At 38.8% G+C, this 27533-nt stretch overlaps 1 protein-coding gene across 13 annotated transcripts in view; it reads right to left on the reverse strand.

Annotated features, from left to right (window-relative positions):
* ABI1 (abl interactor 1) overlaps positions 1-27533 on the reverse strand; it is a 119499-nt gene that overhangs the window by 56406 nt on the left and 35560 nt on the right. For all 13 annotated transcript variants that reach the window (XM_008002586.3, XM_008002593.3, XM_008002590.3 and 10 more), the window contains exon 2: positions 23885-24052. In XM_008002586.3, the coding sequence (XP_008000777.1) occupies positions 23885-24052 (168 nt within the window). The remainder of the gene's footprint in view (positions 1-23884; positions 24053-27533) is intronic.

Genomic DNA, 27533 nt, shown 5'->3' on the forward strand with positions numbered 1-27533 from the left:
GTACTCCTATTAAAATAAGTATCACTGTATTTTTGTGAATCCAGTTATATGATTAGAAGAGGCAATGTTTTTAACTTTTTTCCAGTTCCATCTCCCAAAGCTCTGTCATCCAAATCTTTAAAAACAGAAAAAAGCCCCAAGAATAAAAAAGATAGTCTGCACATTTGTATATAGTATATTAATATAATAATATCTAGATGAACTATAATCAGAAAAGATTCTTAGAGGCAGAGTGTCCTGTATTCCATAATTATGCTGCATTTTCTCAAAAATATTTTTAAATAAATTTAAACATTCAATGAAGGCTTTATAATTTACACTTTGTTCTTCAAAAAGAACAAACCAAAAGCAATAAAGAAGCTGCTTGCCAAGCTTCAGGGGAGGGGGAAAATTAGAAAAAATGAGCACGTGCGACTGCACATAAAACTGCAGGTGGCTAGAAAGGAAACCAACTGAAGGGGAAAAAAATCTAAAAATAGGCTTAGAACAGTGATTCTGACTGCCTTCGTTTGGATGTTCAAATTATTTCAGAGCTAAAACTGAGAAATGAAATGTGTACAATTTGTTTTAACCAAGAAGGCTATTTTAGAAATAAGTTCTACCATAATTAAATATACTTATTTATGCGTTAGAAGTTCAAGTACCACTTGCAATTCAAAAGCCAAAGAATTTTTCAATTAGAAATGATCTTAATGACAAATTAAAGCAAAATCAATTATTCCCAATTAATTGAAAAAAATTCTTCTAACAGTACATTTTGCTGGTCTCTTCCAAAATATTTTTAGGAACATCACATCTTGATGGGCATGCCAATTTCTCTACAGGTTTTCTCTAGATTTCAAGGTTATCATAGATTCAAAAGACACAAAACTAAAAACACTCGGAAAAAAATTTTATAATATAAACCACAAAAACGTTTTAAAAAAAAAAAAAAAAGGAAGACAGTGGGAATAGCTTTTAAATAGGCAACTACTGCTTTCAAAAAGTAATCTTTAATATATCACCTGAATCAGGCCAGGCACAGTGGCTCACGCCTGTAATCCCAACATTTTGGGAGGCCAAGTCAGGTGGATCACTTGAGGTCAGGAGTTCAAGACCAGCCTGGCCAACATAGAGAAACCCCGTCTCTACTCAAAATACAAAAAATTAGCTGGGCATGGTGGCACATGCCTGTAGTACCAGATACTCAGGAGGCTGAGGCAGGAGAATCGCTTGAACCCCAGAGGCAGAGGTTGTAGTGGGCCAAGATCACGCCACTGCATTCTATCCTGGGCAATGGAGTGAGACTCTGTCTCAAAAACAAAAACAAACACCTGAATCTAATCACAAGGAAGCATTACACATACCCATATGGAGACACATTCTACAAAACAAACTGGCTATAAATTTTCCAAAGTATCAAGGTCAGCCACACATGGTGGCTCACACCTGTAATTCCAGTACTTTGGTAGGCCAAGGCGGGAGGATGGTTGAATCCTGGAGTTTGAGACCAGCCTGGAAAACATAGTGAGAACTCATCTCTACAAAATAAAACAAAAAATGAGGCAGGAGGATCATTTGAGCCCAGGAGATGGAGGCTACAATGAGCCATGACAGGACAATTGCACTGCCACCTGAGTGACAGACCAGGAACTTGCCTCAAAAAAAAAATCAAGGGGCCAGGCACGGTGGCTCACACCTGTCATCCCAGCACTTTGGGAGGTCAGGAGTTCGAGACCAGCCTGACCAACAAAGAGAAACCCCATCTCTACTAAAAATACAAAATTAGCCTGACATGGTGGCACATGCCTGCAATCCCAGTTACCCAGGAGACTGAGGCGGGAGAATCACTTGAACCCAGGAGGCGGAGATTGCGGTGAACCGAGATCGCGCCATTGCATTCCAGCCTGGGCGACAAGAGCAAAACTCCGTCTCAAAAAATAAAAAATTAAAAAAAAAAAGGATCAAGGTCAGATGAGGTCAAGAGAAGACTGCAGAACTGTGCCAGACTGAGGAAGATGAACGAGACATGATATTTAAATGTTTCTGAACTGGATCCTTTCCTATGAAACTACTGGAACAACTGGCATACTTGAATGGAATTTGACGATTAGATGGTAGCAATGTATCAGTGCTAATCACCCGACTTTGATGAGCATACTGCAGTGATGCAGTAAAATGTATTTGCTTCTAGAAAATACCATGGCCGGCCATGGTAGCTCACACCTATAATCCCAGCACTTTGGAGGCTGAGGCAGGCAGATCGCTCGAGCTCACGAGTTTGAGACCGGCCTGGGCAATATGGCAAAACCCTGTCTCTACAAAAAATACAAAAATTAGCCAGGCATGGTGGTACGCACCTGTAGTCCCAACTACTTAGGAGGCTGACATGGCAGGATGACTTGAGCCCGGGAGGTGGAGGTTGCAGTGAGCCAAGATCGTGCCACTGCACTCCAGCCTAGGCGATAGGACCAGACCTTGTCTCCAAAAAAAAAAAAAAAAAAAAAAAAAAAAAAAAAAAATGGAAAAAAGAAAATACACACCACAGTATTCAGTGGTAATGAGGGCATCATACCAGCAAGTTATTCTCAAACTGTTCAAAACAAAAAGCTCTTTGTCCTATGCCTGTAACTTGCAATTCAACAAAATTTCTCTAAAAAGATAGGCTGATTTTTCATTAACTGAAGTTAAAAGGGGATGGCCTCATTCAAAACAGTGAAGAATTCTAATGGCCCTAAATTCTGCATCATACTCTTCCAAAGAGATGATGTGATTATCCTTCCACTCTAACATCCTTCCCTTTTATTTGTTGGATAAATGTATGCATGCATGCTAGACAATGGGAATAGAGCAATAACCATAATAGACCTCCTATGGAAGGCACATACCGAACAATCAGACAAACAGCCATATAACTCAAATAATAAATGCTATGAAGGGAAAGTATAGGATGCCACAAAAATAGTTAACAGAGACTCCTAATAGCACGTGTGCTGGCAAGAAACAGGTCAGAAAGGAGAAACGGGAAAACCACCCTTTTAAAAAAGTTAGGTTAATAAGAACTAAATGAAAAGTGGGCATTAGCTAGGTGATGCATGTCTGTAATAACACATGTCAAGACACTAACATGGGAGAGAACATTTGTTATCCCTGGAAGTTAAAAGTCCAAGAAGAGTTAGGAAAAGGCAAAAAATTAAGGCAGGCGCCAGATGCCAGACCTTCAAAGAACCTTTAAATGCCATTAAAAATAGTTCAGGATTTTTTCCCTTGTAGTCACTAATTTTCAAACTTTTTTCATTGTTCAACCCTAATTTCAAATCAAGTCTTACAGAGAATCGGAATATATAATATAAACTAAAACAGCACCGTCCTATCTAATGTGGGTAGAGTGCTTTAGAATTTCACCAACTGAGGCTCCTGTTCACCTAAAATGAGGGCAAAGGCAAAAACAGGCAATTGTTTAAGAAAGAGAAGGCAGTATCACAAATAATATATGTTGGGGATATACTAACTAGACTTCCAATCAAAAACGAATACAATATTTCAATGAGGATCATTCACAGAGTATTTACATACAAAAGTAGTAAACACAATGGAGTGATGAGGGGAAAGGGGAAAACATGGGAAATATAGGAAGTAGCACTAACAGTAGGAGCAGTACTTCTAAATCCAAATGGCAAGGGATGGGAGAGATTACAACAATGTGGAATAGAAAGTCACATAGAGAAGGCCACCTGGAGGGGGGTAGTACCTGTGTCAGGACACTGCCAACCCAAGGTAACCTCACAGCGAAGAAACCAGGGAAATAAATATTCTGAATTGGCCTTTCTCACTGCTTCCAATCTACCTGTTTTCTACACTAGCTGAACTGTGAAGTCCAAGTCACAGATACTGATTGACAAAATCCATACAAGTAAGCCTACTGGGCAAAGAACAGGAGAGAAAAAGAAAGCATAGATCAGGAAGATCAAAGAGAAGCCATCTGTCATGCAGGGGTATATACAGAAGTACTAGGAAAAATCAAACCTAGTCTTCTGGGAGCAAGGAAAAGGTTTCCATTAGGCAGAGACAATTAAGGTGAAGCCTAAAGAATGAGCAAGAGTTAGGCAGAAGAAATAGGGGAGACAGACATTCCAGGCAAAGGGACTAGCACTACAAACGTATACTTCCAGAACAGTAAATAAATTAGGATGTTTGAAGCACAGAGTATGAGGAGAAAAAAGGGAAAAGAAGAAAACTAGAGAGGTAAGGGGAAATAAGATCAACCTTTTATACCATGCTTCCCTTTACCTTTACACTAAAGGCAAAGTTTAAAGATTGACATGACCTCATCTGACAGAAATGGGTGTAGGTTTTTAATAAAAGTAACAGGCACAGGGACTTTTTAATGACTGAAGTCCATTTGCTCTCCTATTTCTTGGTTAAATAGCTCTTGCCTGGTCATTTCACAAGAATTGCAAGGCAGAATGGAAATGTAGAGAACAATGCAAACACCAGTAATACTAAATTATTACACAAATTCTAATTACGTCATCCTTCTTAATTTCCCAAATTTTGACTTTCAGGAAACAGGCCGGCAAAAATGTTTAGTGATCACATTAAGTCATCTATTTAACATTCTGAACCAAATAATTGATAATTGAAATTTTACACTAGAGTGTATGCATTCTGCTTCAAAATGGAGAACCTTTCTAAAAACAAACTTGACACCTGTGCCCTATTTGCAAAGAACTGCAGATTTTCTAAAGTGACACACTGAAAATTTAGAGACTTGAGGCTCAACTCCTTGCCAGGCTCTATTGAAGATACTAGGGATACAGTGACATACAAAACAGATAAGGTTCCTGTCATCATTAAACTTAACCTCAAAAGAAAGAATAGCCATTAAATAAGTAAGCATACAAATAAACATAATTACAAACCTGGTATGTAGTACAAAGGATGAAGTAAAAAAAAAAAATTCTATTACATTTAGAACAAAGATATAATTGATGACTCTGCAAAAGCAATGTCTAGGGAGTGGAAGGAAACAAAGTCAAATACAATAGATCAGCTGGGCGCGGTAGCTCACGCCTGTAATCCCAGCACTTTGAGAGGCTGAGGCAGGCAGATCACCTGAGGTCAAGAGTTCAAGACCAGCCTGGCCAACATGGCAAAACCCTGTCTTTACTAAAAATACAAAAAGTAGCCAGGCGTCATGATGCATGTCTTTAGTCTCAGCTACTTGGGAGGCTGAGGCACAAGAATCTCTTGAACCCGGGAGACAGAGGTTGCAGTGAGATTCGATCATGCCACTGCACTCCAGCCTGTGTGACAGAGCAAGGCTCTGTATTTAAAAAAAAATTTTTTAATCACAATGGATTGAGGAATACATATGTTTGAAGGAAGATGCTGCCAGGAAATAGCAGATTCAAGAACTCGGTTGTAAACTGACAACAGAGAAAGGTAATTTATCAAAAGGCATGGTTAGGAAAACTTAAGATGGGAAAACATACGCATGTTAAATATTTACTGGAAGTGGGAACACAAGAGAGATGGAATGTAAGAGAAAAAAGGGATGACAGACATGATGACTAATAATGCCAACACTATGTAAAGGTAAATGCTTTATGTGCAATTCCTTATTTAATCTCCAAGATTAGCACTATTGTCCAAATTTTGCATATGAGATAACTAAACTCAAAAAGTTAAGTAGGTAGGAAAAATCACACAGTGACAGAACATGGCTTCAAACACAGGTCTTTATGACTCCAAAGTACACCACACTGCCACATATCCTTATCAAACTATGTAAGTGCCAGTTACTATGTAATAAAGATATAGAGATGAATAAAACATGGTCCTTATCTTTAAAGAGTAAGGAAGGAACAAAAACATATACCCAAAAATCAATGTAAAAGTAGGAATAAGTTACAAGATATAAAACAAAGAGAGAGCCAGTACCTCCATCCTGAGCTGATTAGTGAAGACCTCAGATGGTGTTCCTATTAGGCAGAACAGAAACATGACAAACTGAATTCCAGGTAAGACAAACAGATAATGGAAAAGCAAAGACGCACAAATTTACAGCTGCGTCTGCACACTTCAAGAAGCTGGGCATGGCAGAAATGCGAGAGTTGAAGAGACCACATCAATGAGCCTTTTATGCCATGCTATGGTATCTGAACTTTCAACTATAGGAAGTAAAAATCCATTTCCAGACTTTAAAGCAAGATTAGGCTACTGTGAAGACTCAGACTTCAGAGGTCTGAGCAGTAGCCTGGTGAATGAATGGCTTACAGACAACCAAAAGAACATGAAATTTGGAAGGAGACTCCCAAACTAACTGTTTATAATCAGCTTAAGGACAGTTCCAAAGTCACTTTTTATTTTTATTTTGTTTTTTTTTAAAAAAAGGTAGTTTTTATTCTAAGTGAAATGAGAACACTCCATTGTCAAATTTTAGGACACAACAGAGAAATAGTTTCACCTACACTTCGTGATCAACAGGGAGGGACTGAAGGTTTGCTTCCTTAACCCCACAAATATAGATTATTTGAGGCAGAACGCAGGCTTAAGTGATTCATGTCTCCAAAAAACATATTGAACAGAAGCAGGATTGCCAGCTGTTTACCCTAAAAGCAAAGAACAGAGTCTCCACTTTCCAAAAGATACTGCCTTTCCTTTGATTCAGGGCATATCACGTCAGTCTGCCATCTGATGGTTCAGGAAGACTGATGCTTACTTCTGCTAAGCATATTGCTCTGACTCAGAAGCTGTATAATTCCAGCACCTAGCAGATATAAGAAGCAGAGAAGAAGCCAAAGGATACCGCTACTCCCCTAGCACAACACAATTAGTCAGCCTCAGCAATGAAACCAAATCAAAGGAAAATAAGCTATAATTTAGAACTTTAGGTTTTTACAAACTGATCTCCAGGTACTTTCCTCATTGCAGAAATCATACCCTGCATTCTAATCACCCTGAAAAAACCATCCATGTCTTTCTCTAATGCCATTACCTCAGACTGGAATGCATCTATACTCCGTATCAACATGAAAAATGCGCAGGCTTCCGTTAAGCCCAATTCAACTGTTATTCCTTCAAGGCATGCTGTAAAACCAGCTCATTCAATCTTAATTCTACCCTCCGGATCCTTGACCCAAGAGTATCTGCTTGCACTGCAAAGCTAAAAAGCTAAAATCAACATTGTCCAGTTGTTCTCACCACCAGGCTTCTGGATACAGTTTCTGATCTATCAAAAAATACTTTCATGGGATTTAGAAACTGAAAGTGAAGTGGAGATCTCTTATTACCACTTTAGGTTTCCTATTGGCAAAGCAAGTCAAGAAATAAGATTTTTTTTTCCAAATTGATGCTCCAGTGTCCATTCTCCAACTATTCGGATGTTTACAGGCAACCACACTGGAAACAACGGCTAGACTCCAAGTTCAATGCCCAGTCACCAGGTTTGTGGGTGTCAAGAGGCAGTTGATGCAGCAACAGTGGCAGCAGCTTTCTAAGCAATGGCCTGAAACCCTTGCATAAGGTTCTTAAACTCAGTAATTTCTGTGGCACCATCAGTGGTTATAGTTTCCCCAGAAGATCAGTTTTTGAGTTCTGGAACTTATTTGTGGAGAGCAAATTTATATTTAAGATAGATAGAATGGTTTCTATTTCCTCATCCTTGACTCATATACACTAAACAAGTTAACACCTTACAGGGGAAGAAGCACACCAAGAAGGAAAGAAAATGAGTAACATCAGTGCAAGAGGCTAACAAACTGGTAAGTGCCAGTTAGACCTTAGACACATGAGAAAAACAATGAATTAGACTAGAATCAGTACCCTAAAATTCCCTTTGACTATAAAAAGTTTTAAGTCCCTAAATCCCTAAGTAGTCACACATAAGAAATCATCATTTGTCCAACATGCATGTAATTGCAAGTTTTATCTCAAGTGATTATCTTTTCTCTTGAATATTGGCCATGTTTTCATGGTTCTTCCTAAGTATGGTAATTTTAGATTACATTCTATATGTGGTAAATGATATCTTACAGAAACTCTAGATTCTGTTATAGTCCTTTAAAAAATGTTTTGATTTCCAAGGGCAGGAAAAATAAAAAGATAAGAAGTAGAAAAGAAAAAACAAACAAAAAATGTTTATAGCAGGCCAGGCACAGTGGCTCACGCCTGTAATCCCAGCACTTTTGGAGGCAGAAGGTGGTAGATCACTTGAGCCCAGGAATTCGACACCAGCCTGGGCAACATGGCAAAACCCCATCTCCACAAAACATACAAAAAATCAGCCAGGTGTTGTGGTGCATGCCTGTAGTCCCAGCTACTTGGGAGGCTGAGGTGGGAGGAGGAGGCTGAGCCTAGGAAGACAAGGCTGCAGCAAACCGTAATCACACCACGGCATTCCAGCTTGGGCGACGAGAATGAGAGCCGGCCTCAAAAAAAAAAAGTTTATACTAAACTTAGCTTGACTTAAACTGCAAACTTTCTCCTCCAAGATGGGCAGCAGCTGAAATCTTTGCTCAGTTCTTTTATCCTTGGCTGAGTTGCATGCGGTTTGCTCCACACACAGCTCAGCCTATAATACAGGTAGTTTAATGCAAAATTTGGGGATCTTTCCCTTCAGGTCTCTCTTTCCACTCACTTTCCAGCTGTTGTGGTCACCATGAACTCTGCCCTCTGGGTCACAAGCTACATGCAGTTTCCTAACTGAGTTTCAGCTGTCTAGCATGGTGCAAAACTAGCTACAAAAATTAGCAAACCCAGCTGGGCGCGGTGGCTCACGTCTGTAATCCCAGCACTTTGGGAGGCCAAGGTGGATGGATCACTTGAGGTCAGGAGTTCGTGGCCAGTCTGGCCAACACAGTGAAACCCCGTCTCTACTAAAAATACAAAAATTAGCCCGGCATGGTGGGCTTTTGCACTCCAGTGACCATTGCACTCCAGTCTGGGCATCACAATGAGACTGTTCAAAACAATAGCAAACCAACCAGGGCTGTTTCATTTTTAAAAGTGTATAGTAACACGTTCTTCTTTGTAGTTTCTGTCTGCTACTAGTTGTTCCTCAGGTACTCTTTGTTTTTTATATTTTGTTCAGAGTTTAAGTTATCTGTAAGAAGATTGATTTGACAGGAAGTATTCTGTCATTACCACAGGAAGAATGTTTGGTTGGTTTACTCTGGAACAGAAACTAAATTCATAGCATTGCCCCATGCTCTATCCTAAAAATAAATAATATTCTGGCCCCATAAGGGTGATGGTTCAAGTTTCATTCTGTGTTTACTCAGGGGTGGGATGGTGGGTTGGTGTGTATGCATGTGTTAAAAGAAGGTAACTGGGTCCCAGCACTTTGGGAGGCTGAGGCAGGTAGATCACCTGAGGTGAGGAGTTCGACACCAGCCTGGCCAACATGGTGAGACCCATTTCTGCTAAAAATACAAAAAATTAGCCGGGCATGGTGGCACGTGCCTGATCCCAGCTACTGAGGAGGCTGAGGTAGGAGAATGGCTTGAACTCAGGAGGCAGAGGTTGCAGTGAGCCGAGATCATGCCACTGCAATCCAGCCTGGGAGACAAAATGAGGCCCCATCTCAAAAAAAGAAAAAAGAAAAAAAAAAAAAGAAGGTAACTGGGAGATGGAACAGTCCGGGTTATTCTAACTATGTATTTCACAGATTAATAAATTGTTTTTAAAAGATTCCAGAAGGGGGAGGGGACAGGGAGGCGAGGCAGACAGACAAAGAAAAGGAGTAGGGGAGAAGGGGGAAAGGTAATAAAGGAGGGAGAGAGAGACAGACAGACACACAGGGAGAAGTACAAAGTATTGCTGCCAATTTTATTGGCCAATAAGGACATTTTAAAAAACAACTGGCCGGGCACGGTGGCTCAGGCCTGTAATCCCAGCACTTTGGGAAGCCGAAGCAGGTGGATCACCTGAGGTCAGGAGTTTGAGACCAGCCTGGCCAACATGGTGAAACCTCGTCTCCACTAAAAATACAAAAATCAGTCAAGCATGGTGGCGGGTGCCTGTAATCCTAGCTACTTGGGAGGCTGAGGCACGAGAATCACTTGAACCCGGCAAGCAGAGGTTGCAGTGAGCCAACATCGTGCCACCGCACTCCAGCCTGGGTGACAGAGTGAGACTTGTCTCAAAAAAAAAAAAAAAAAAAAAAAAAAACTAGTCCTCACAGTAATCCCTACACTTTGCAACACCAAGATGGAAGGATCATTTGAACCCAGGAGTTCGAGACTACCCTAGGAAACATAGTGAAACCCCATCTCTACAAAAAGATGAAAAAATCAGCCAAGCATGGTGGCATGCACCTGCAGTCCTAGCTACTCGGGAGGCTGGGTGGGCGGATCCCTTGAGCCAGGGAGTTTGAGGATACAGTGAGCTATGATCACACCATTGCACACCAGTCTAGGTGACAGAGTGAGTATCCAAGTAAATAAATAAAAGAATAAAAATAAAGCAAACATATTACTATAAACTTTCATTTTCACATAAAAAAGGGGGGAAATCTTAGAATCTATATAAGCCTTACCTGACAACAGTTCATTAACTTACAATACATATGAATACTAATTAGTCTTACTTTTCTTTCTGCACAAACCAAAAACAACTGTGAGAAAACAGCACTAGCCCTGATAAAACTCTAAGACACTGAAGCGTGGTGGAGCTTCCTGGATGGTGAACACATTGATGAGTCAGGAGGGTAACATGCCCTGATTCCATGGGAAGAGGCATGGAAGCTCTATGTTTGGAAGCTCCCAGACCTTGCCCTATGTGTCTCTTCATTTGGCTGGTCCTGATCTGTATCCATTAAATAAAATCGCAATCATATGGGTAGTGTTTCCCTGAAATCTTTGAATCATTCTAGTAAATTATCAACCCTGAGGGGGGTTGTGGGAAACTCCCCAGATTTGTAGCTAGTTGGCCATAAGTATGAGTAGAATGGGGACCCTACTTGCCACTAGCACCTGAAATGAAGGCAGACCTGTGGAACTGGGCCCTTCTGTTGTGGGGTCTGCACTAACGCTGTGTGATCAGTGTCAGAACAGCACTGCAGTACTCCACTGGTGTTAGAACACCAAACCCTAACAGAACTTCTTCCATCATATCTTACACAAGCTAAGCCTATATGCTGGGGATATAGTAGGAATGAAGCCATAAACATGTACAACTTATATCATCATGCAATCTGCACCAGCCCCACTCTTCAAAATTTCTGGCTCCTTAAGGAATTTCAGCAAATCCACCTCCAGAAAAATTATCTTAAAAAAAAAAAAAAAAAAGTTACTTACTATAAATAGAGAAACCAGTGTTAAATCCCAAGAACACTTTTTAAATTTTTTGAAGTAAATGTTTGTATAACACATCAGGGATCAGCAAACTTTCTGGACACAATCAGAGAGTACATCTTTAAGGCTTTGCAGGCCATACGGTTTCTGTCATAACGACTCAACTTTGCCATGTGTCAGCCAAAGCAGTCATAACAATATGTAAACAAAGGAACACAGCTATATTCCAATAAAACTTTATTTATAAAAATGGAGGGGGAAGGACTAGATTTGGCTCATGGATCACAGTTTACTGACCCCTGCACTAGATTATTTATTCAATAAACATGAAGTATGTAACTCTTCTGATGGCATGAAGGTCTGGTTACCACACCAATAACTAATAGTCTGGGAGAGTTTAGTATACCTGTTCATTAAAAAAAAAATTAACTGATACAAATTATATTTTAGCCAAAATGTGTTTCCTTGGCAGGAAATGTTAAAGGAAGGAAAAAAGGAAGGGGGTAGGGAAAGAAAGAAAAAGGGGAAGATGGGGAGGGGAGGAAGGAGAAGGAAAGAAGTACAAAGGAAAAAATCTAATGATATCAGAAATAACTGGTATATTTTAGAGTATTTTTTACTTCATAAATTTCAGATATCTAAAATATATTAAAATTCAAAAATTCCTGCAATTAACATGAAGTAACTTACTATAAGTAAGGTTATAAGTAAGCTTATAGTAGTACCAGGCTCTCTGCTAGGTGCTATTAAGAATCCCTGTAGAATAATTTTGAAATAACTGTTTATCAATATAATAATTAAGAAAATTTTATTTTAGATAATGCTGAGATAAAGTTTAGTGCCAAGATATGGCTTAGTCCCTCTAGCCCCCAAATAAGAATGTATGTGTTCTGTAGCATGTATTTACATTCAGCGAAGAATCTACATTCTATATCAGTGTATCTCTACTATAGCTCGTTCCTCTATAAATATATCTTGTTAATAACTACAATTAAAGCAAGCATGCTTAATTAATCTGAATTAATAAAAGGTATCATCCCTCCAAAGAAAGGGAGTTAGGAAATTTGCTCTAAATCATAATACTATTGGTCCTCAATATTTACAACAGGAAAATTAGCAACTGTTTTGGTTAGATATCAGTCTTAAAACAACAAAGCGGAAGATAAAAAATACTATTTCATAACAGGGGTTTGGCAGGAAACTTGAGGAATTTTTCATGTTTTCCTTATGATGTTAAGAATATTATACAATTTTATAACATCCTTTTAAAATTCTAATTTAAATCTATTTCATGAAGAACCAAACTCTAACAAAGATTTGTATAAATTTGTATAAATTTATGCAAAGATTTGTATAAATTTCTTAGCAGAACTTTATCCTCTTAACAGTTCTGGTGGCCAGAAATCTGAACAAAATCTTACAGGATCAAATCCAAGAGTGAGCAGGGCCAGGCTCCCTGAGAAGGCTCAGGACGGGGTGTTCACTTGCCTCTTCCAGATTCTGGTAACTACCAGCATTCCTTGACTTGTCACCACATCATTCTAATCTCTGCTCCTGTTTCCACACCACCTTCTGCTCTTCTATGACAAACCCTCCTCTGCCTCCCTCTTATCAGGACATCTGTGATTACATTTATGGCCCACTGCATAATCCAAGATAATCTTCCCATCTCGAGATCTTTAATTTGTACTTGCAAAAAGCCCCTTCTGCCAGAAGGTAACATCCACATTCCCAGGGATTAGGAATATCTTTTGGCAGCATTACTCAACACAGCACAAGCATGGTTCATCTTAGAAATACTAGACGTGCATACAAACCCACCAGAGTACTGACTGGTACAGTTAACATACTTTTCTCACAGTAAATCAGCCATATCAAGTGAGTGCTAATGAATGCTCCTAGCCATTGGGCACTGACTGAACATGTCATGCTTTCCTGATTTTGAATGACAAATGACACAAATCAATCTACATTATATCTTTCTGTCCATACTGAAGGTTCTGGCAAAAGTTTACATCCATAATAGTTGGAAAAAAGTATAAAAGTGATAGTGCTAATGACAACATAAGAGGGCTGTATTAGTTTGCTAGGACTGCCATAACAAAGTACCACAGGTGGTGGCTAGGAAATTTACTTTCTCACAACTCAGGAAGCTACAAGTCCAAGATCAACATGTTACGAGGACTGAATTCTTCTCAGGGCCTTTCTCCTTGACTTATAGATGGCCATCTTCTCTTTGCGTCTTCACTCTCTTCTTTCAACAATACCAGTCATACTGGACTAGAGCCTACTCTGTAACCTCATTTTAACTTAATTACCTCTTCAAAGACCCTATCTCCAAAACAGTCACACTCTGAGGGACTGGGAGTTATGACTTCAAAATATAAATCTGTTGGGGTGGGGGGGGGACACACAACTCAGCCAGTAAGTGCCAAGGAAGAGTAGCATACTTGATGTTAAAATTCATGAAATGGCCAGACGCAGTGGCTCACACCTGTAATCTCAGCACTTTGGGAGGCTGAGGCAGGTGGATCACTTGAGGTCAGGAGTTCAAGACCAGCCTGGCCAACATGGTGAAACCCCATCTCTATAAAAATACAAAAATGACCTAGGCATGGTGGTGCACACCTGTAATCCCAACTACTTGGGAGGCTGAAGCAGGAGAACCACTTGAATCCAGGAGGCGGAGGTTGCAATGGACCAAAATCACGACACTGCACTTCAGCCTGGGCCATAGAGCAAGACTCCATTCCCAAAAAAAAGAAAAAATTCATGAAACGCCTTTAAGAAACTGGCTGAGGAAATCTAAGATAAATACCAACAATCCTTTAGGAATCTGAAGAAGTCCCTTCATAATGGGGATAATGGCACCAAAAATATCACTAAGTAGTCAGTAAGTCAGTAATGAAACAAAAAATATATGATGGAGAGCCAAAAGAAACTACAGGTGGATAAGTATTATCAATTTGGGTGACTCTTTTAAAATGGGAGCATGATGGCCTGCATATAATATTCACAATACATATCCATAGGGACTAAACTGTAATAACCACATAAAGCAATAGTTCTCTGATAAAGACTCTTGAAGTCCCCAAGATCCTGTCTTTTCTAACTACATATTTTTGTCAAGCAAAATTTCTTCACATACTTCAACCCAAACAACAATCACAACAGAGTGAATGAAGAAGCAGACATGAGAACCCCGTGATCTTCAACTAAACATTTTAAAGACATTTTCAGAAATGTAAAACAATGCCACTCTTCTCATAAATTTATTTGTTTTGGATAATAGGTTTTTTCATTAAAATATTATTTGTATGAACTAAGAGTGGATTTCTTTTATTGTTAAATGAGTTAAATACTTTTAAAATTTGTTTGAATATCTGATATGATAAATACTGGAAGATCTACCCAAAGAATCCAAAGCCTATTTGGATCCTCAAGAATTTAAGATGTAAAAGGATCCTAACAAAACATTTGAGAAATCAGAGCACTGACTCAGTTAGCATTTCCATTCTAGGTAGCCACCCTACCTCCCCAGTGCCCATAGTAACTAGGTTTTTGCCTATATAAAACTAAACAGTCTCCTAAAAGATGCAGTTACTTTGAAGGTTTGTTATATAAGGTTCTGTGAGCCCACTACAGAAATAGACTGAATGGGGCAATTCATCCAATTCCTAAATTTTGAAGACTCTGATTATAAATTGGAGGCATTGTAGTACAGAAGAGAAAACCAAGGGATCATCTATGAGTCAATGCCCATCTTTTGATTTCTAATGTTATACTAGCTACCTTCAGGCAAATCATTCATTTCTTTGGGCATCAGTGTCATGACCTATAAAATCAGAGAATAAACCAAATGATCTAATGTCCCTTCCAGTTCTAAGTTCCATGATTTGAGGAAAGCCCAAAATTGTCAATGGAAAAAGAAATCATAATGGACATTGCTAAGCACTCTACTAAGCAAATACTTTAATCGTGAAAAAGTTGGTGATATAAAAGAATTTAACAGTTGCATACTTTCTCCTAATATTACTTCCTGTATCTTCCAGGAAAAGTGACTGTCTACCTTTAGATGACTACTGTGCCACAAGAAATATCACTATAGGAATCTTTCAAAAACTTACAAAATAAGAAGTGAATATTGGTTACAGAAAGGACTTCTCAGTAATTACTTTACCAGAGAAAGCTACTAATATTTGGTAACTATTAATCTAAGATGGGAAAAATGGGGGGTAAAATTGTTAAAGTAGAAAACTTTATAAATCTAAAACATGCCACACACAAACAGAAAGTTAAAAGCTCCACACTGAAAGGAAAGGGACTCTTTCCTGAAATAATTAAAGATTTAATTTATCCAAGTCCTGACAGAATTGGAGACGATTTTTTTTTTTTAGTTTAAAAATTTTTTGAAACTGAAAACTCAAACAAGCTCTGAATTCTAAATTTTGAGATTATTTCCTAATGGGCACATAACCTATACTATATTAAGAGATTATAAAGCAGAATTTTAACTAAAAACACACCACTCAACAGGTATGACAGAGGCAGATCCCTCATAAAGCTCTGAGAGATTTTTAAAAAAATTCTTTCACTACAATGCATTTACTTAAGCAATGTTTTAAGAACAGCAATTTGGAAAAGCAAGAAAATACTCTTTTTACTTCCCCAATTAAGAATAAATGCCCCCCCAAAAGCCTGTTTTTAAGTAAATTTAGCCACCTAGATTTCAGCTGCATTTAAAAGTTCCAAGTAATTCAATGTAATTTACAGAATTACAAAAGCTTCATTTACCTAGTCACCTTAATTTTATGATTCAGTAAGTCAACTGATAGTATTAACAGCTTTATTTTTAAATCTACTGAAATAACTACATCTGTATGAATTAAGATATCTTCCAGAGAATGAGAATTGAATTCGGTAAGCTCAGCAGAACACAGAGAATACTCACAATTAAATAAAGAGGAAAAATAATTTGAAAATGTTTTGTTATTGAAGAAACAAAATATAGGAAGTTGTTTTGCACAGTTCTGATATGCATGAATTTCAGTTATCATATTTTAGTTAACACCAGTCCTCCAACTACACAATTTAAATTTCAGTTACAGTCAGGTACAGTGGTTCACACCTGTAGTGCCAGCACTTTGGTAGGCCAAGGTGGAAGTATCACTTGAAGCCAGCAATTTAAGACCAGCCTGGGCAACATAGCAAGATCCCATCTCTACCTCAGCACCCAAAAAAATTAGCTGGTTATGATGGTGTGCACCTGTGGTCCCAGCTACTCAGGAGGCTGAGGCGGGAGGATCACTTGAGCCCAGGAGTTTCGAAGCTACAGTGAACTATGACTGTGCCACTGCACTCCAGCCTGAGCAACAACAGGACTCTGTCTCAGAAAAACATAAAAATAAATTTCAGTTACCACAAGAACTATAAATAATTACACAAAGTACAAACTTTGCTTCTAGGTCTTAAGTTCACGTAAGTAACAGATGAGCATCATTACTGGTGACCAATCGTGTCTTTGTTTCAAAGTTTATTGGTGGATGGTCTCTGTACATCTGATATTAAGTTCATCCACAGACTACAAAGTACATAGTCATGCTGCTTCCTTGTCCCCTAAATGATAAGCCATCGTGACATTTTACAAAAGTGGCTATCAAAGAGAGAACTGGCCAACAAAGATGAAAATGCAGCAAAGACAAGAAAAGTGACAATGCTAGAGGTGAAATTTGAATTGAATGTAAATAGGATTAAAATAGAAATAATGCATATAGGAATGTTGACATTGCTGCCATTCAGGAGACTACAGATATGTAGCCAGAAGAATATCGTGAAGGCACTTATTAATATAAATGAACAAAGTGGCTGAGATGAAAGGGAAGAAGATACTACAGATAAAATGATACCCATAAAAATTTTACATTAAAGAAACTCTAGAATACGTCACAACATTTAAATTCCAAAGGATAAAATGTTGGGAGGAGCTGATCCACACAGACAAAGGAGAAAGACAATTTGCCAAGGCACAGAAAAAATGTGTGCTTCATAACTTATACAGTGAGAAGGTAGCAAGTGCTATTCAAACTACTTTTTTAACAAAGAAAGAAAACCCTTTAATTCTCAATACCTCGAATGTTTTACATGATGGTATACTAAATGTTAGCATAACTTTTTTCATTTCTCTATTCATCTATAACAAAAAGAGAGATTTTAATGTTTTGACAAAAAATTTTACAGACCACAGAACAACCATAATTTTAGCCATTGATTAGTAAGATTGTTTTGTATACCTTCAGCTTGCATCACCATTTTTTTTATAATCTTCAATAACCATTCAAAATTATGACTGCCTATACATAAAATGTACAGTGATCCTCCAGTTATAATCCATGTATAAGAATCAGCTAAAAACTAGGTTCTATTATACTTTTCCTAAATAATTTTGCAAAGACTTTTGTGCGTGTGTTTGTGTGTGTGATGGAGTCTTACTCTGTCGCCCAGGCTGAGGTACAGTGACGTGATCTTAGCTCACTGCAACCTCTGCCTACGAGTTGAGGTGATTCTCCTGCCTCCAGAGAAGGTGGGATTGATTACAAGTGCCTGCTAGCACACCGCGGCTAATTTTTGTATTTTTTGTAGAAATGGCGTTTCACCATGTTGGCCAGGATGGTCTCGAACTCCTGACCTCAAGTGATACACTCACCTTGGCCTCCCAAAGTCCTGGGATTACAGGCTACCTTGCCTGGCCAAGAGATTTATTTTAATTCAGTAAACACTGCAAACCAATCATTTGCCAGACATTGTGCAAGTCCTGAAGATCCAGCATGAACCACTTTATACTAGATTCTGTTCTACAAAAAAAACTATTTGAGCAAAGTTCCAATCTATACCAATTTTGTCCTAAAATCTAAAAAGGCAATAGGATACCACCAAACATGAAAATAAGCTAGGCACAATGGCACATGTCCATAGTCCCAGCTACTCAGGAAGCTGAGGTGGGCGGATCACTTGTGGATGGAGAGTTAGTGCTTAACCGGTACAATTGTTTTGGTCTGGAAAAAGGAAAGAAGTTTTAGAGATGAATGGTGGTGATAATTACAAAACAATGTGAAGGTACTTAATGCCACTGTACACTTAAAAATGGGTGAATGATCAAATTTGTCTTAGGCATATTCTGCCACAATAATAAACAGGGATAAAAAGCAAAAATCTCTTTCAGATATACAAAAGCTGAAAGAATTCATCACAAGCAGAATAGAGCAACACTTCATGCTACAGGATTCCAAGGGAATAAAAACCACCAAAACTCTGGGCTATAAAACAATTCCCGGCCGGGCGCAGTGGCTCACGTCTGTAATCCCAGCACTTTGGGAGGCCAGGGCGGACAGATCACTTGAGGTCAGAAGTTTGAGACCAGCCTGGCCAGCATGGTAAAATCCCATCCCTACTAAAAATAAAAAAATAAAAAAAAAATAGCTGGGCATGGTGGCACATGCCTGTAGTCCCAGCTACCTGGGAGTCTGAGGCAGGAGAATGGCCTGAACCCAGGAGGCAGAGGTTGCAGTGAGCCAAGACAGCACCACTGCACTCCAGCCTGGGAGACAGAGCAAGACTCGTCTCCAAAAAAAAAAAAAAATTCCCAACAAATTTGAAAGGACTCAAATCATATAATGTATATTTTCTGTTCAGAAATAGTAACTATGGATAAATATAGAGGAATTACTTTCCTCATATTAAATCTCATTCAAAGCTGGTTGCTTTTCAAAACAAAAATAACAGGTAGGCACAGTGGCTCACGTCTGCAATCCCAGCACTTTAGGAGGCCGAGGCAGGCAGATCACTTGAGGTCAGGAGTTTGAAACCAATCTGGCCAACATGGTGAAACCCCGTCTCTACTAAAAATACAAAAATTAGCCGAGTGTGGTGGCATACACCTGTAATCCTAGCTACTCAGTAGGCTGAGACATAAGAATCACTTGAAACTGGGAAGGTGGGGTGGGGGAAGTGGGGGGCAAAGGTTGCAGTGAGCCAACATCATGCAACTGCACTTCAGCCTGGACAACAAAGCGAGCCCTGTCTCAAAAAAAAAAAAAGAGCAAAGCATCGTGGGGTTTAAAACATACACAAAAAGAAAATGCGTGACACGAGCTAGGCACGGTGGCTCACACCTGTAATCCCAGCACTTTGGGAGACCAAGGTGGGTGGATCACAAGGTCAGGAGTTCAAGACCAGCCCGGCCAAGATGGTGAAACCCTGTCTCTAGTAAAAATACAAAAAGTAGCCGGGTGTGGTGGCGGGCACCTGTAATCCCAGCTACTCACTCAGGAGGCTGAGGCAGAGAATTGCTTGAACCTGCGAGGCGGAGGTTGCAGTGAGCCGAGATTGCGCCACTGTACTCCAGCCTGGGTGACAGAGGGAGACTCCGTCTCAATAAAAGAAAAAAAGAAAAAAGAAAGTCCATGACACCAACAGCCCTAAGACAGGAGAGAAGTGGTATCAACTATTACAAAGTGTTAGCACACTCCTGAAGTAATAACATAGTGTACCTTCAAGTGATATTAATAAGTTTAAAGATGTTTACCAGAAGCCCTAAGGCAAACATGAATGAAATAATAAAAGAGAGAAGCAGAACAAAGTGTTACAGCAAATCAGCCCCCCACCCAAAAAAAAAAATCACTCCATTAACACACAAGGAGGCAGAAAAAGAAGATAAAAGGAAAGGTGGAATGGCTGTATTCACATCAGACAAAACAGATTTCTGAAGAATACTACCAAGATAAAAACAGTCTCTCTACAAAGATAAAGGGTCCATTCATCAAGAGGACCTAACAAGCCAAAGCATTTGTGTACCTAATATAACATCACTTCAAAATACATGAAACAGAAAAAAGACAAAAATGCAAAGAAAAATAGACATTCAAAATTATAGTTGGAGATTTCAATTTACCTCCCTTAATAATTGATAAATCAGACAGAATCAGTAAAGACACAGAAGAACTGAATATTATCAACCAACTTGACCTAATGAGATTTATAGACATTCCACCCAACCAGAGAAAAATACATATTCTTCTCAAATTCACACAAAACATTTACCAAGACACAGCATATTCTGGGATATATAACAATTCTTAATAAATATGAAAGCACTCAAAGCATATAAAGTATTATTCAGAATAGCCAAGACACAGCATCAATCTAGGTGTCTATCATTGGGTGAATAAAGAAAATATGGGAGGCAGGTATACATATACATTTATTTAAATGGACTATTATTCCTATTATTCAGCCTTAAAAAAAGAAAATCCTGTTATTTGCAACATGACACAAACTGGGAAGGACCTTATGGTAAGTGAAATAAGCTAGGCGCAGATGGACAAAAACTGATCTCACTTTTTCAGATGTGGAATCTAAAAAAATCAAAGCTCAATGAAGCAGAGAGTAGAATGGTGGTTGTCAGGGACTGGGGGTAAGGGAGAAGGGGAGCTGTTGCTCAAAGGGTATAAAGTTTTAGCTATGCAGGATGAATAAGTTCTGGAGATCTAATGCACAGCATGATGACTATAGTTAATAATATAGTGTTACAGACTTGACATTGCTAAAAGAGGCGATCTTAAATGCTCTCGCTGCACATAAAAAATGTAGCTGTGTGAGGTGATAGATATGCTAGTCAGCTTGATGGCGGTAATCATTTCACAATGTATATGCATCTCAAAACATCACACAGTACACCTTAAATGTATATGCTTTTTATAACAACCATACCTCAATAAAGCTGGGGGGAAAACTACTTAATGTAAAAAAAAAAAAAAAAATCATATGAGGTATATTTTTCTGACCAGTAAGAAATTAAATTAGAAATCAACAGCAGAAATATCCTTGCAAAACCCCAAAATACTTGCAAACTAAGTAACACATTTCCAATAACCCCTGGGTCAAAAAGAAATAAAAAAGCAAACTTAGAAATTATTTTGAGCTAAATGAAAATGAAAGCACAACATATCTAAATGTATGAGATACAGCTAATGCACTACTTATTTTTAATTTAATTTTTTTTTTTTTTTTTTTTTTTTTTTTTTTGGAGACAGAGTCTCGCTCTGTCACCCAGGCTGGAGTGCAGTGGCACAATCTCGGCCCACTGCAGATTCAAGCAATTATCTGCCTCAGCCTTCCAAGGGAGTAGCTGGGATTACAGGTGCCCACCACCACATTCGGCTAATTTTTGTATTTTCAGTAGAGATAGGGTTTCACCATCTTGGCCAGGCTGGTCTTGAACTCCTAACTTCATGATCCACCCGCCTCGACCTCCCAATAATACACTATTTAGAGGGACATTTACAGAGCTAAACACCTATGTTAGAAAAGATTAAGGGTCTCAAGTAAATGACCCTGGCTTTCACCTTAATAAAGTATAAAATAAGGCCAGGTGTGGTGGCTCACACCTGCAATCCTACCACTTTGGGAGGCCAAGGAAGGCAGATCACTTGAGCCCATGAGTTTGAGACCAGCCTGGCCAACACGGTGAAACCCCACCTCTACTAAAAATACAAAAAGTTAGCTGGGCATGGGGTGCACCTGTAATCCCAGTTACTTGGAAAGGTAAGGCACAAGAAAGGCCTGAACCTGGAAGATGGAGGTTGCAGTGAGCCAAGATCACGCCACTGCACTCCAGCCTGGGCATCAGAGCAAAACTCCATCTCAAAAAAAAAACAAAACAGTATAAAATAAGAGCAAATCAATCCCAAGGTAAGCAAAAGAAAAAGAAATAATAAAGGTCACATGGAAATCAATGCAACAGAAAACAAAAAAATAGAAAATTAATAAGGCCAAAGATGTTTTTTAATATTGATAAAGTTGGTAAACTAGCCATAATGATTAGTTTAAAAAAGAAAGATGACACCAGTTACCAATATGAAGAACGAGCAATGTGAAATTATTATAGATTCTACAGATATTTTTAAATAAGGGATTAGGCAGGGTGTCGTGGTTCACGCCTGAAATCCCAACACTTTGGGAGGCCAAGGTGGGTGGATCACCTGAGGTCAGGAATTCGAGACCAGCCTGGTCAACATGGCAAAACCCCATCTCTTCTAAAAATACAAAAAATTAGCCGGGCGTGGTGGCGATGGCCTGTAATCCTAGCTACTTGGGAGGCTGAGGCAGAAGAATTGCTTGAACCCAGGAGGCAGAGGCTGCAGTGAGCCAAGATCACACCCTTGCACTCCAGCCTGGGCAACAGAGCAAGACTCTTGTCTCAAAAAAAAAAAAAAAAAAAAAAAGCAGGGGGATTATTACGAAAGTTTTATGCAAATAAATCTGTCAATTTAGGTGAAATAGCTAAATTCCTAGAAAGACAAAAAGTTCACTCAAGGAAAAACAGATAAACAGAATAGGCTTGTATCCACAAAAGAAACTAAATATGTAGTTAAAATCGTTTTCACCAAGAATACTCCAGGTCCAGAGGGAACACTGCCCAATATAGTCAATAAAACCAGCATTACTCTGACACCAAAACCAGACAAAGGCATTACAAGAAAAGAAAACCACAGCCCAACAGTACTCAAGAGTACAGAAGCAAAAATTCCTAATACACACACAAACCAATGTAATTCACCATATTAATAGACATATATATACATACACACACACATACACATATATGAACATTTCGACAAATGCAAAAAAGTGTTTGATAAAATTCATCACCCATTCCTGATAAGAACACTCAGCAAACTAAGTGGTATAACCACTTTGGAAAACAATTTGGCAGGTTCTTCTAAAGTCAAACAGACACCTACCACATGACCTATCCATTCTGCACAGAGGTATTTACCCAAAAGAAATAAAAGCATATGACCATACAAAGATTTGCATACAAATGTTCTCATGGGATCTGTAATAGCCAAAACCTAAAAGCAACCCAGATTTCCATCAACATGTGAACACATAAACAAAATGTGTAAGAATAGAAACTACTCAGCAATAAAGAGTGAACTACTTTTACATGCAAAAATATGAATGAATCTCAAAATAATTATGCATAGTAAAACATGCCAGACCAAAAAAAAAAACAGTAAATACTATATGACTCCATTTATATAAAAATTTAGAAAATGTAAACTAATCTCTAGGGACAGAAACCCTAAGGACAGGACACAGGAGGGAGGGATTACGTAGGAAAATGAAGATATTTGGCAGAGGGAGAGGGGATGGTTCATTATCTTGAAGGTGTTGATGGTCACATGGGTATACATCTGTGTCAAAACTTATAAAAATTCTCTTCTTTAATTATGTACAAATAACTTTATGTCAGAAAAGCTCTTAAGAGTAGGACAGCGGTGGCAGTTGTACAATGTGAATGTACTTAATGCTACTGAATTATACACTTAAAAATGGTTAAAATGGTCAATTTTACGTTATGTTTACTTTATGTTTTTATCATGATAAAAAAAGGACTAAAAGAAAAACAGCAGGTTTACCAAACTAAAACATGATAATGATTATCACCAGTAAGATGAGTCAGAAATCCACACATGCGGGCTATTTACTTCTTTGGCATATGCTGCAGTTTAATGAAATTGAATTTAAAGCATTTTATAAGCTGTTACCTGTGAGATATGATTGATGGAAGACTCCATTCTCCGAAGCTGAGAGGCCTGGATATCCAGCAATTGGAGTACATTGTTGGCCAATGCATTTATTTGATAAGCAACACTAGCTAGAGATTGGGTTGTATAGGCTTTGGTCTCTTCTAAAGCTTTCCTCTTGTCTGTAGCCTGAAATAAGAATAAAAACAACAAATACTTATTTAGATTAACATGCATTAAACATATATTCTACAGAAAGGCAAAGTTATATTATTTTAATAGAGAAGCCCAATAAAAAATAAAAATAGATAAAAATTTAAAAAAAACCTCGCTGTACCAATATGATAGTCTCAGGATACTACTGAATTAAGCCATGGCAGAAATCCCCATGTGCCAGCTGGGAACCACTCTCTCCTGAACAGCTCATCCACTAGAGGGGCCACTAACTGTAGTCACAGTATCAGAGACACACTGCACCAGTTGGTTCTCCTTGCCTAGACCATTTCCATCACCAATTCACTACATTACATCCTAAGGACTTTACTGTCAGCCTCAAGCTCCCAATCCACTTACAATGAAATGGACTAAATCCAATCTGCCTTACATTCCTGTGCCCACTAACCACCATCAAAAATCCAACCTCCTTGTTATCTATGACGATTCAAGCCCATCATGCCCCACAAAAACTACTGTGAACCTTACTGCTCCAATTCCTTCCCCACCCACCCCTTCTTCCCAAACTCCTATAGATAACTCAGTCCGAAGGCAAGAACTCCTCAAAGAGGAGCAAAGTTAAAAGGTGACAAACTGTATGTGGGTGAGAAGGGGAATCAACAACTTACACCAGAAAGAGTAAATATCACTAACACATAATCTAAAAATGAAAAAAAAAAAAAAAAAAAAAGGCTATCCTACCTACTTACAACTTCAGGAAAATCATTTCTTTCTCTAGGTATCAGTGTCATGAACTCAGAGACTAAACAAAATGGTCTCATGTCCCTTCCAGTTCTACACAGAAAAAAAAAGGGAACAGAGATCTAACAGAAAGCTCAACAAAAAAGCAATGGAACCGCTCTTAACCACTGAAAAGATGTTCAACCTCACTCATTATAGGAAAGAAACGCAAGTGCAAACCAATATGAGACACTGTTTCTCACTCACCCAAATGGCAAATATACAAAAGTCTGATAAGACACTCAGCAAAGCTGTGAGAAAAAACTGACTCACTGGTTAGTGATATCCAGCAGTATTACACATAGATTTACTTTCTGACCCAGTAAGCTCACTTTTAGGTATGTATCTCAAAAAATCACTAGCAAAAATACAAAAAGATATGTACACAGTTATTCACTGCAGCACTATCTATAACAGCAGAAGACTGGAAACAACCCATATGCAGGGGACTGTTTGAATAAGCTATGTTATCTCCACACAATAGAGTATTATACTGCCATAATAAGGACAAGGAATTCAAGGAATATCTCTGTTACCATGACTCCATGATCTCCAGAATATTGCTAAGGTGGAAAAAAAAAAAACCACACACACAATGTGGGGAAAAAATGTGTATAATACGCTGCTTCTTAACAGAGGGAAATATGAAAATACATGCTTATTTTTTTAAAGGAAAGATAAACCTTGACATTAAAAAAAAAAAGTCACACGCAGGAGGAGAGGTAATAAATAGGATAGAGAAAACATGGATAGTAGCTAGAATCCCTTAAGCATATCTTGTTTCACAGATTTCTCTTTGGAACCACATATAGGCACACTGCAAAGATACTGTGGTTTTGGCTAGAGACAGTGTATATATAAAAGTTATGTTTATATTATGCTGTAGTCTATTAAATGTGCGATAGTACTATGTCTAAAAAAACTAGGTATATGCCTTAACTAAAAATACTTTATTGCTTAAAAAAGAATGCTAACCATCTTCAGAGTCTTCAGAGAGTCCTAATATTTGTGTGCTGGTGGAGGGCCTTGCCTCCATGTTGATGGCTGCTGACTGATCAGAGTGGGGTTTTTGAAGGTTGGGATAGCTGGGGCAATTTCTTAAAATAAGACAGCAATGAAATTTGCTGCATCTATTGGCTTTTCCTTTAACAAGATTTCTCTACAGCATGCAGTATTTGATAGCATTTTATCCTCAGGAGAACTTCTCTCAAAACTGAAATCAAGCCTGGGTGTGGTGGCGGCTTGTACCTGTAATACTGGCCAGTTGGGAGACTGAGGCAGGAGAACTGCTTAAGCCCAAGAGTTTGAGGAAAGCCTGGGCAACACAGTGAGAACCTGTCTCCGAGAAAAAAAAAAAATTTGGCCGGGAGCAGTGGCTCACGCCTGTAATCCCAGCACTTTGGGAGGCCAAGGCGGGAGGATCACCTGAGGTCACGAGTTCGAGACCAGCCCAGTCAACATGGTGAAACCCCGTCTCTACTGAAAATACAAAAAACAGCTGGGCATGGTGGTATAGGCCTATAATCTCAGCTACTCAGGAGGCTGAGGCAGGAGAATCGCTTGAGCCCAGGAGGCAGAGGTGGTAGTGAGCCGAGATCGTGCCACTGCACCCCAACTTGGACAACAAGAGCAAAACTCTGTCTCAAAAAAAAAAAAATTGTTTTAATGAGTCAATCCTTTCAAGCCTACCAATGTTTTATCAACTAAGTTTATGTAATATTCCAAATCCTTCGTTGTCATTTCAACAAGGTCACAGCATCTTCAGCAGGAACAGTATTCCATCTCAAGAAACTACTTCCTTATTCACCCATAAGGAGCAACTCATCCACTCAAGTGTTCTTGTGAGATTGCAGCAACTGAGCCACATCTTCAGGCTCCACTTCTAATTCTAGTTCTCTTGCTGTTTCCACCATATCTGCAGTTACTTCCTCCAATGAAGTCTTGAACCCCTCAGCATCATCCATGAGGGTTGGAATCAACTTCTTCCAAAATCCTGTTAATGTTGATATTCTGACCTCCTCCCATGAATTACTAATATTCCTAATGGCATCTACAATGGTGAATCCTTTCCAGAAAGTTTTCAATTTACTTTTCCCAAGTCCATCAGAGGAGTCACCATCTAAGGCAGCTATAGCCTTATGAAATGTATTTCTTAAATAGTAGTATTAGAAAGTCAAAATTACTCTGTGGGGCTACAAAATAAGTATGTGTTAGTAGGCATGAAAACAACATTAATCTCCTTATACATCACCATCAGAGCTCTTGGATGACTAAGTGCACCGTCAATGAGCAGTAATATTTTGAATGGAATATTTTTATCTGAGCAGGTCTCAATAGTTGCCTTAAAAGATTCCAAAAACTATGCTGTAAACAGATATGCTATCATCCAGGCTTGGTTGTTCTGGTTAAAGAGCACAAGCAGAGCAGATTTAGCATAATTCTAAGGGCCCTAGGATTTTCAGAATGGCAAATGAGCACCGGCTTCAACTTAAAGTCACCAGCTGCATTAGCCCCTAACAAGAGAGTCAGCCTGGCCTTTGAAGGCCAGGTATGCGCTTCTCCTCTCTCCCCTCTAAAAGCCCTAGATGGCATCTTCTCCCAATCGAAGACTGTTTCATCTACATTGAAAATCTGTCATTAAGTGTAGCAACCTTCAATAATCTTAGCTAGATCTTCTGGGTAACTTGCTGCAGCTTCTCCATCAGCACTTGCTGCT

Source organism: Chlorocebus sabaeus, chromosome 9, assembly GCF_047675955.1.
Source record: "Chlorocebus sabaeus isolate Y175 chromosome 9, mChlSab1.0.hap1, whole genome shotgun sequence".
NCBI classification, from domain to species: Eukaryota; Metazoa; Chordata; class Mammalia; order Primates; family Cercopithecidae; genus Chlorocebus; species Chlorocebus sabaeus.